Source organism: Aythya fuligula, chromosome Z (genome assembly GCF_009819795.1).
Source record: "Aythya fuligula isolate bAytFul2 chromosome Z, bAytFul2.pri, whole genome shotgun sequence".
Lineage (NCBI taxonomy): Eukaryota > Metazoa > Chordata > Aves > Anseriformes > Anatidae > Aythya > Aythya fuligula.
Window position 1 is genome coordinate 46,061,095 of NC_045593.1, and position 9,955 is coordinate 46,071,049.

Here is a 9,955-nt window from a genome sequence, read left to right on the forward strand (position 1 = left end):
ACAAACTGTTCTAACACCTTTCCAGGGTGACTGACTGGTCTGTAGTTTCCCAGGTCCTCCTTCTTGCCCTTCTTGAAGACCAGAGTGACACTGGCTATCCTTCAGTCTTCAGGCACCTCTCCTGTTCTCCAGGACCTTTCAAAGATGATAGAGAGCAGTTCGGCTATAATTTCTGCCAACTCCCTTAGCACACGTGAATGCATCCCATCGGCACCCATGGATTTGTGTGTGTTGAGCCCACTCAGACACTCCCGAACCACTCCCTCATCAAACAGGGGGGAGCCCTCCATTTCCCAGACCCATTCTCCTCCCTCCAGCGTCGAGGAGTTCAGGAGTTCTGGGGGAGAGGGGTGGGAGCGAAGGGTGGGAATCCTTGAAGCAAAGACTGAAGCAAAGAAAACATTCAGTATTTCTGCCTTCTCAGTGTCTCCTGTTACCAGGACACCCCACTAATCTCTTCCTGGCAATTCTTCTTCTGGTTTCCCATAGATTTTCTTAATTTTGACTAACTTTATGAGAAAGGCAGGAGAAAGATCTAAACTGTGTGAGATGTGAAAAACTTATTTCAGACTCCTTCATTTTTAAAATACACAAACTGTGATTTCTTCTGTTTTGCACATTGTGCTTTCACTTACACAATTAGTAAGGGGACAGAAAATGTTGCTTTCACCTCAGTTCCAGCTTAGTTCCAGTCAAAGTGGTATAAAAACAATTCTGCGGTGCATTGAAGTTCAGTAAGCATAGAGCACAGACAGAAGATGGGAGAACTGTGATGTGTGAAGTGGCATTTTAAAGAAATTTAAGTTTTACTAACACCTATCATTAACCTGTGTATCTACATGGGGATTGTTCATCCCTCTACAGTTATACTGTAAATATACTGTTATCCTCTGGATTGGACAATAATGTATATTTTCAGTTGCTTTAAAAATTGATTTAAGAAAAGGTCCAGCTAAGAATATGAGTTTAGCAGCTTTTTCAGCTGCCAGACAAACTCTGCTCTCCAGTTTGGTGACATACCTGTTGATGTCTTGATTTCCGAGCACATGTTTCAAGGTCATTTTTTTTCATGCTTTAATGGATTTCTCAGGCTTCCCAAACATTATTTACATCATTAAATTCCCATAATAGATCTGATTTGACCTTGGGACACACAGAAGTAAATTTAAAAGGTGTTGCATAAAGATGGAACAAATAGCATTTGAATTTTTTGTTTTGCTTTTTAAAGAACATATGTTCTAAATAATTTAAAACCACAAACCTTTCCTCTGTTCTCTTCTTGTCCCCTGGCAATTCAAATCTTTACTGTAAAACAATGTAAATTACCAGAGAACTAGTGAAATGCTCATATAAAAGGGACTGAAAAGTTAAGCAATTGAGGAAAGAGATTTTTAGAGTATTCAGAACTATCTATTTTTCTATATAGCATCTCATGCATTCTGTTAGCAACAAAGCAGTCACTGTAAAAAGGAAGCAGTTTTATTATAACAGCTTATTCATAAGCTTTGATACTATTTCAGGAAATGTTACATCTTCAGAAAGCATTAGAAACAGTTCTGACTAATGGCAAATCTGGAAGATGAAACTTGCTGTGTTTCTGAATGTAGTGGTTGTGAAGGTCGCACCATGTTATAGCAAAAAGTGTGCTTGTCATTCATGATGACAGGCAGCTTTGAAGGTGCACCAGCTTGCTCTATGTAAGAGGTACCAAACCAGTTCTAGACAAGTTGGTTTGGTTACCAGAACTATCCCCCAAACTCTAAGTCATTTTGACTTTGATGGTATAGCATCTCAAGTTAGATAATGTGGGTTAACAAATAAAGCAACTCTTGTTGGTATATCACAAAGTCTATTTCTCAGAATATGTATTAATGACTTTACAGATATTTAATACAGAAGCAAGAATCTATTACACCTAACAAATAGAACACTACTTGTGATTTTGGATGTGATAGTATTTTTATGTATGTCCCCACTTCCTTAGTCTGAGAAGGGCTCTGCTGTATTTAAAACAAAAACAAAACCAGAAACACTCAACTAGTCATTAAAAAGAGAACCATTTCATTAAATTACCATCAGTTTAGAGAGAAAACTAAAACGTCCAGGAAATGCTTTTGCTGAATGCTATGTAGCTGAACTGTATTTTTCCCAAGCATCCCCAGCTCAGTGAACCATGATTCATTAGTCTTGAAGACTTCAAAGTACTTCAATCTCTGTTTATCAAATAACGGGATGGATACATAATATTAAAAGCAGCAATACACATTTTACACATGAAGCTTCTAATGGACAGCTATTCTAATGGATAGCTCATGTAAGCCACAAAGTAAAATTGACTTGAGCTTTTGAATCATACCATCATGCTCTCCTACAAAACTATTTTCTTTTTTACATGCAATTAATGTGGATCTTCAGCTAGATGGGTCTTCAGGTTCAGTTCTCAACATCTTTATCCGCTTTTCCAGCCTCTCCATCCATTCATTTCTGAGCCTAAAGACAAAAACACTGGTCAGATTGTCCTTTTTTTTTTTTTTTTTTAAATTTTTTTTTTTTTTCAGGGAACAGATTTGTACTCATCATCTCTCCCACTGATGCTGTCATACAGATCTTTTCACCGTTTGCCGTGAAAACTGTTCTGCACACGTAGAGAATTTTGCTGGATGGAAGTTCAGGACTAGTTCTTAAATCTGATCACCTGATCGTTGTGGCTCATTTTCATCTCCCGTGGCATCCCCTCTCAAGTGCCTCTGTGCCGGAGTGACTTGTCATCTCCACTGGAAATTGCCTGCTGCCACCTGGTGGGTAGCATCACCCAACGTTTCCCCACTTCCCCTCCTCGGAAACACGTTAGCAAAAAGCTGTATAGAGACCTCTGAACTATTTGGCTTAGAAATACTGCACATGTTGAAAGTGGTGATAGCTGGAAGTTTGTTTTATTTTCTGGTAGTATCTATATACTACAGAAAACTGCCTTAAAAAGAAAAGACAAAAATTTCACATCAGAGAAACTGAGATGTTGAAATTAGGACTTAAAAGCAGGTAAAACTTGTTAGAGACTGATTGCAGTGTTCTTTCATCCAGGGCTATTAATGCAAGCCCTTTGTTGCCCTTATTTTGCTAAACATTAACTCAAAGAGAGATATGAGGGGAATTTTGAATAAATGATTTCTTTTTGAATGATCCCAAGTCAGAATATCTATCCTTGCATGTGACTTAAACTCTGGGAGACTTCATGTGAAGTAAAACTGTACTATTAATGTTGCAGCAGACTGGTCTTTCTTGATTTGTCTGATTTAGGAAATTATGACTAATTGAAGTAAGTATAACTACGGATGACAGTTGTCTTGGTCAGATAGAATACTTGGACCATATTATGGACTTACCTTGTGCAAATTAAACCATGTGAATTAATTGAACCTATATTCTTGGCAAAGCCACAGAGAAAGAAAGTGAACCAGGTACACATATGCACTAGGCCTGCTCTAAAAAAAACCTTGATGTTTAAGATAAGAAAATACTGCTAGAAGTTTTCCTAATAATTTCAGAAAGTTCCACACTTTTGTCCCATTTAGTGAAGAAGAGTAAATTATTCTCTTATCCTCTGAAGCCCTAGCTAAAACTAATTGCCATTATCATGTCAATTTGGGAAGCTTTATTATTTTCTCAAAATCTAAGGAAAATAAACATTACTTTCAGCTTTCATTAAATTACATTAATACAGGTCCACTTTTCTTTTAAAAAGAATTACAATGGAAACTCAAATTGTTTTTCCAAATGCAAACTACTTACTTTGTCAGAGCGCTTCTTTGCTGACGTTCTTTTTCAATTTGCAGATACCGAGTTTGTTGTTCAATAGTCTTTTCCCAGAAGTTTCTCAGGTCACTGGTTTCACATCCCCTCACTTCGTGACGTATGTATTGACTGTTCATTTTCTGTGAAAGAGAAATGTGAAACACTTTTATTACAAGTTATTGGTCCCAGGTATGTTTACATGGTTGAAGCACAGTACTGATGTTTTACACTCTCACAGAGTTACAATCACATTGTTTTTTATGTAGGACAAAGATAAGAGTGGACAATTTAAACTTCCCATTCCTAGCTCTGACACTTGTGGATATGCTGTTTACAGTGATTTGAGTTCTTTTATGTTAATCTCAGGTATTTCTCATCTCTGTCTGTGATCTTTAAATTTAAAATGTGGAACAGTTCTATTATTTTCTCTAGCTTAAAGATTAAGATATATTTTATAGTACTCAAAAATGAAAAGAAATAAAAATTGTCAAATCTAGTGGGATTTTTCTCACAGCTTTTTTGTCCATAACATGATGAAATAACCTTTGTAGATTAAACTTAAAACAATGAAGAAAAAGAACTCTGGTGATTTACTGTTAATGATTTTATTTTTTACTGTAATTTTCTGGGGGAAAGAAGAAAATTTACATGTATAAATACATGTGTACATATTGTTAAAAGATGTTTATTTGCAAAATCCACTGTGTTTATTAAATACTGTGCTCTCTTATGTAACTTTCAAAACAGAGCAATTTTATTCTGTGTGTTTACATACCTGCGTCCATTCTGTTCTTCCTCCTTCATTTAATGTCATCTTAAAAATAAATTTGGAATTAAATGTTATCCCATGAAAGGAATTTCTGTCTCAGGATGAGTTTGTATAGGCTAACAGTCAAGCTCTTGTATGTCACATTCCAGGCAAAAAAAACATATCATTACTTTCAAAATTTTGATAAATGTGTAATGAAAATACAGCTTCCAAATAGTGAAAATATAGCTTCCACATAGTGGTGTGGTTTTATATGGCACTAAAATATTTTCCAGGATGCTTTTTTTTTTGTTTTGTTTTGTTTTGTTTTGTTTGTTTGTTTGTTTGTTTTTAACCAAGGGGCTCTCTTGTATATATGTAGGTATTTAGGGCTCTCTCATACATTGTTTGAATTCATGGCAATTATTTGCAATTTATTTTAATCAGAGCCATAGAGAGCTTGTAAACAAGCCCCTCAAGGCTACCTTGGAAAAGCTTGAAGGAGCTGCTGCCATTTCCCTGCCAGTAATAGTAAGAAAACCAAATTGGGAACCAGTAATATTTACATAATTACATTTGGATATTTTACTGTTTTATGATAAACTGTAAGACACATTATAAAGAAACTGTGAGTGGAGAACAAAAGTAGCCTTTTGAAGAAGTTGATTTCTTTCTGAGGTTTTACAATGACTTCACTGTGGTTCCCTGTAAACCACCCATACATCAACACGTGTTCTCTGAATGATAGAACCTGTGCATCTGAGCCTGGGTTTTGCATAAATAAATAAAATTAAATTACTGAACATTTTTTCCAGGTTTTGAGCAACTTATTGCTGGATGTATGTGTTAGCATCAGTCCTTAATGTGAATTGCAAGTACAACTAAACATTTTCAGCTGTGTTAAGGGACAACTAATTCTGGGTCAAAAGTTCTTTTAATATGAGGACATGTGCTCATAAAATATAAGTATTCTATAAATCTGCATATATATATCATACAAACCCAGTTTCCCAGATAGCAGTTACTACCCTCTGTAAGTCTGTACCTAGGGGTAGTCTAGACAGTTATGAAGAAGCAATAGTGACAGCCATCTGAGTGAGACTAATGGACTTTTTACCACGGGACTTAATCTTTGAGAATAACAATATTTCTGAAGAACACCAGGCAAAAATCCCAGATCCTCAGGCTCCAAAATACACACTGACAGGAAATAACCACCCCTTGTTACTTTAATCAGAAGTGGTCCTAAAATATAATATATTCATGTTTCTGAATGTAAATTCCTGTTTACTGTGGATGTTTTTATTGTTGTTGTTGTTGTTTTTCTTCTCCATGTATATGCATGAATAGCTTTTCTGAATGAGTCAAAGTTCTGAACCACCATCACCATGTATAACTGAGCCCACTTTCAGTATACACGCAACCTTTACCAGTTTTAGATGTTCTGCCTTTTGGTTTGATTGCTTATATTCCTGATGCTGGCTTGAATATGTTTTTATATACAAGTCTTTCTGTCACCCCTTTCCTCACAAAAAATAATAAAAAATCCCAAGGCAAAAGTTTTAAACCCTCTAAAAGAGAGCTGTTATTCAATGTCATTCAGCAATAACAGTACAATACAATACATCAGTATGTTTTTCTGTTTATCATCAGTGAAATTGTTTTTGCTCGCTCAGGCACACTAAGACCATTGTCCAAGCCCATATGTCTTTAGGAAAACTTTATTTTGCATTAACAAATGGGTACCTTAAATTGTTGAATTTTTCTCATACTCGGCCCTTGATCTTCCTCTTTATTTTCTTTCCTCCTGATAGTGGACAACACCTGAATACTTATCAACTGAAACTAGAATTTCTGCATCGTCATTTTACTGATCCTTTCACATCTCAACATTAAATCCTTGATAAACACCAGTATATCAATGCATCACAATTCTTATCACTCAGCTGTAGAATCATCCTACCCTAAACAACCTTTTACTTCAAACCTGCTATTTAAGGCCATTCATTCAGTGATTGCAAGAACTCCTCAACAACTCTGCTAAAATAACCCCCTTGGTTTCCTTTACCTTTATGCATCATGCACATAGACATTAGAGTTCAACTCTGTCCAGCCTTTCATTTCAATGTTGTTATCATAAGCCTTCAGGATTGTGGGGAAATCATTGATATCAAACCTAGTCTATCCGTATTTCACTTCTCTCAAGATACACTTTCTGTGCTAACATCTTCCGCCAGTGATGACAACTCTCTATTTTCTTCTCCTACTCCATTTTTTATTTCCGGAGGAAAGTACCAGGACTTAAGCCTGTATTGTGGCTTCACACCAGCAATTATCAACTGGGTACAGTTTATTTTCATGGCTTAGATCTTTTTCAAAGCGGAAAATGAAAGGGACCTTGTTTAGCAGAGAAAGACATCATGGAATCAGCCTCCAAAACATCCTGAACAATCTCTATGTATACTATAACAAGTTGTCAGAAATACACTGTTAAATCATATAGGCAGTTCCAATAGCCCTTTTATAGGTCTTTCAGTTAGGCCTGACTTAAACTAGTGTGCAACAGCTAGGACTAAACTAAGCTTTATTCAAGTCTCTAGTGACAATCCTTCCATATGACAATAATGAGAGTCTCTTCTCTGTAATCATCCTTGACAGAGCACTAGTTGTTAGCTAGCTGAACAAATGTAGTTGTTCTCAGATGAAAGGAATAGCTAGATAAATTCTAGGAAGGCTTTATCTTATACAAGATGGACGTGATTGTTTATTTTTAGGTTTAATCATTTTGGAACAGGTTAATAATATTTAGACTCAGTTTGTTAAAGGAAATCTTACAAAGGTAGGGAAACAGTGACACTGGCACTGTTATCTGGAACTGAAAAAATGTGTTGGTAGAACAAAAGAAGGGAATGTAAGATCAATTCAGTGTGACATCTTGACTCTTTTGTAAGTAAAAGAAATCGATAGATTGAAGCTGGAACTTACTGGTTCTATGAGAAGCCATTACACCAAGAAAAACATGTTGTTTCTTGAAGAGAATTGGAAGTTGCTTATCTAGAAAATGGTATGTAAAGAAAAGAGTGTTTTTTGTTGTTGTTGTTGTTGTTTTTTTCTTCCTTTTCCCTGTAATAGACCATAAATTGTTATTTGAAATGTATGTTTGGTTTATTTGTTTGTTTGCTTGTTTTTGTTGATTTTTTTTTTTTAATTTACAAAACATCTGCATGAATCAGGAAAGCTATTCTTATCCTTGTCTTGTATATGGCATAACACAATTACTCAGAGTTTTGAAGGCGCTATGCATCTTTGTAGAAATAATCCTATATTTTATCCATCTACATTTTCATGGACCTTGCTCAGGGACAGTGTTCTTTATATACAAGCATTGGTGACAGTGTTTATTATATACACACATTGGATTAATCAAAAACTGCATGAGGTACAGGAGAGTAGAATCTGTGTATGCTAATGCTGATGTTTGACTTTAAAACAATAAGAAATTGGCTTTGAGCTTAGAAAATGGGACTTGAAATTGCAGACATGATTTCATTCTTTTTCCTTGGATCTTGGGTATATCATTTATCTCCTGCTACTGCAGCTGGCAGCAATTCACATCTCAAAGGACGAACAGAGGTTTGCTTTCAGATAGAGCCTGACTGAGGAAGCACACCAGTTTCAAATTTAACTTAGATCTTGAGAGCCTGAAGGACTCTTTAGGGACAGAAGAAAGTAGATCAATCCCCTATACCCCTCTGTTTGTGTGTCAGGTCGCATAATGCAGCCTGCCTCATGAGTGTTGTTCAGGAATGAGGTGGTATGTTGGGAGGGCAGAAGCTGCCTGCCTGCACAGGCCAGGATGTGGCACCTCAAAAACAAAAACAAAAAAAGGCAACAGAGTCTAGCAAGGCTCGCTAGATAGGGTCAGCATTGAACCTGGGGTATTTCTGGTGTACACAAGGCCCTGAAACCAGCCTAATCTCTTTTGAAAATGCTGTAGTGTGTTACATCAGAAAAAAATGTATGGCTTGTATGTGTGCAACCCTATGATCTTTCCATTTGTACTTCAGCCTTATATCTTATCAATCTATGCTTTTCTTTCTAAAGAGTGAAGTAAGAAGAGAAGAAGTTTGCAATGAAATAAGTGAATTTTAGACAAACGATTTATTCTACCATTGGTCTTTCCTAGTTTTGCAGACCTTGAAACACTCTGTTGTCAGGACGTGCTCAGCCAGGAGGTCTTTTTCTGTCTAAAAGGTCCACTCAAATTAATTGGACTTTTGCATGTGATGGGAGTTTTTCCTGTATGAAAACGGCAACCACATTGACACATCTGAGTAATACTAGTAAGAGTTATCTGAATGCATGAGTTACAACACATACACATCTAGCAAATCAGTTAATCAGTTCTGGAATATGAAAATCAAAATGTTTGCAGGTAGCAACCATGCTGTAGTCTCATTTCAGCCATTCTTGTTTCTCTTGTTTCTGATTACTAGAGTGTTTTTGTTGTTGTTATTTGTTTGTTTGTTTTTATTCTGGGCCTGTTTTTCAGCTTTGGAGAACAACTTTCTTGAAATGTATTGAGCTATAACAAAATTTGGACCTTTTCTCAGATAAAACTTTTACAAAAATGAAACATGAAAAAGACATGATTCTTGGTGTCTGTATTCTGTCTTCATATTATACTGCTAAAGAGACAATATCAATGCCTTTGAACACAATACACTAAGTATTTTCTTCTGTCCTCTTCATCTGTTGGGCCCCAGTTCTCTTTACTGGTGTTCAGTCTTTCCTGGACATCAGATACATGAATGATTGAACTATTGAACTGGAGGGAACTGATTGCCTTGGTTTTCTGCACCTGAGGGCTCAGCAGTCCTCCATCTCTGTGTTAAAATTCTTAAAGCCTTTTGAGCAAAACACTTGAGGAATCAAAAGTTTTATTTCCTTCCAGGTCACCCATTCATCTGTTACTATCCTTGTTCTGTTCTTGTGCCTATTTATTTATTTAGCTACTTGCTTTCCTGCATTCTGTTCTTGCTGACTTCGGCCCACAGCTAAGAACTTAAATGAGAGAGACCTTTACCTTTCTATTCTCCGCCTTCATGTCTGTTGATCTTCCTCCTCCTGCCCCCTTCACCTTCTATGCTAATCCTCTGGTTTTCCAGAGCCTAATTTGGCTGCCTCAAACCTCCTTTTTTTGAACATTTTTTCCAGCTCATTTTTTCAGCTCTGTTGTACTCTCTGGATCTCTTTTTCTCCTTGTTGCTGGAGCTGCATTTCTCTGTGACTGCTCTTACTGATCTCACCAACCCTCCCCATGAGTATCTTTTCAGCACCCCTCTGCTCCCCAGCTTCTCCTGTGTCTAGTTCTCCATGACGGCTGCCTGTGTTCCCACAGGTTCTGTCACCAGG

General features: G+C 36.6%; 1 protein-coding gene across 1 annotated transcript; it reads right to left on the bottom strand.

The window, feature by feature from the left end:
* Positions 1-2,411: 2,411 nt before the first annotated feature.
* On the bottom strand, positions 2,412-3,929 carry LOC116500394 (protein FAM240B-like). Its single transcript, XM_032205338.1, has 2 exons — positions 3,790-3,929; positions 2,412-2,490 (listed from the first exon to the last, which is right to left on the bottom strand). The coding sequence occupies exons 1-2, from the start codon at positions 3,927-3,929 to the stop codon at positions 2,412-2,414; spliced, it is 219 nt and encodes a 72-aa protein (XP_032061229.1).
* Between the last annotated feature and the right edge of the window lie 6,026 nt (positions 3,930-9,955).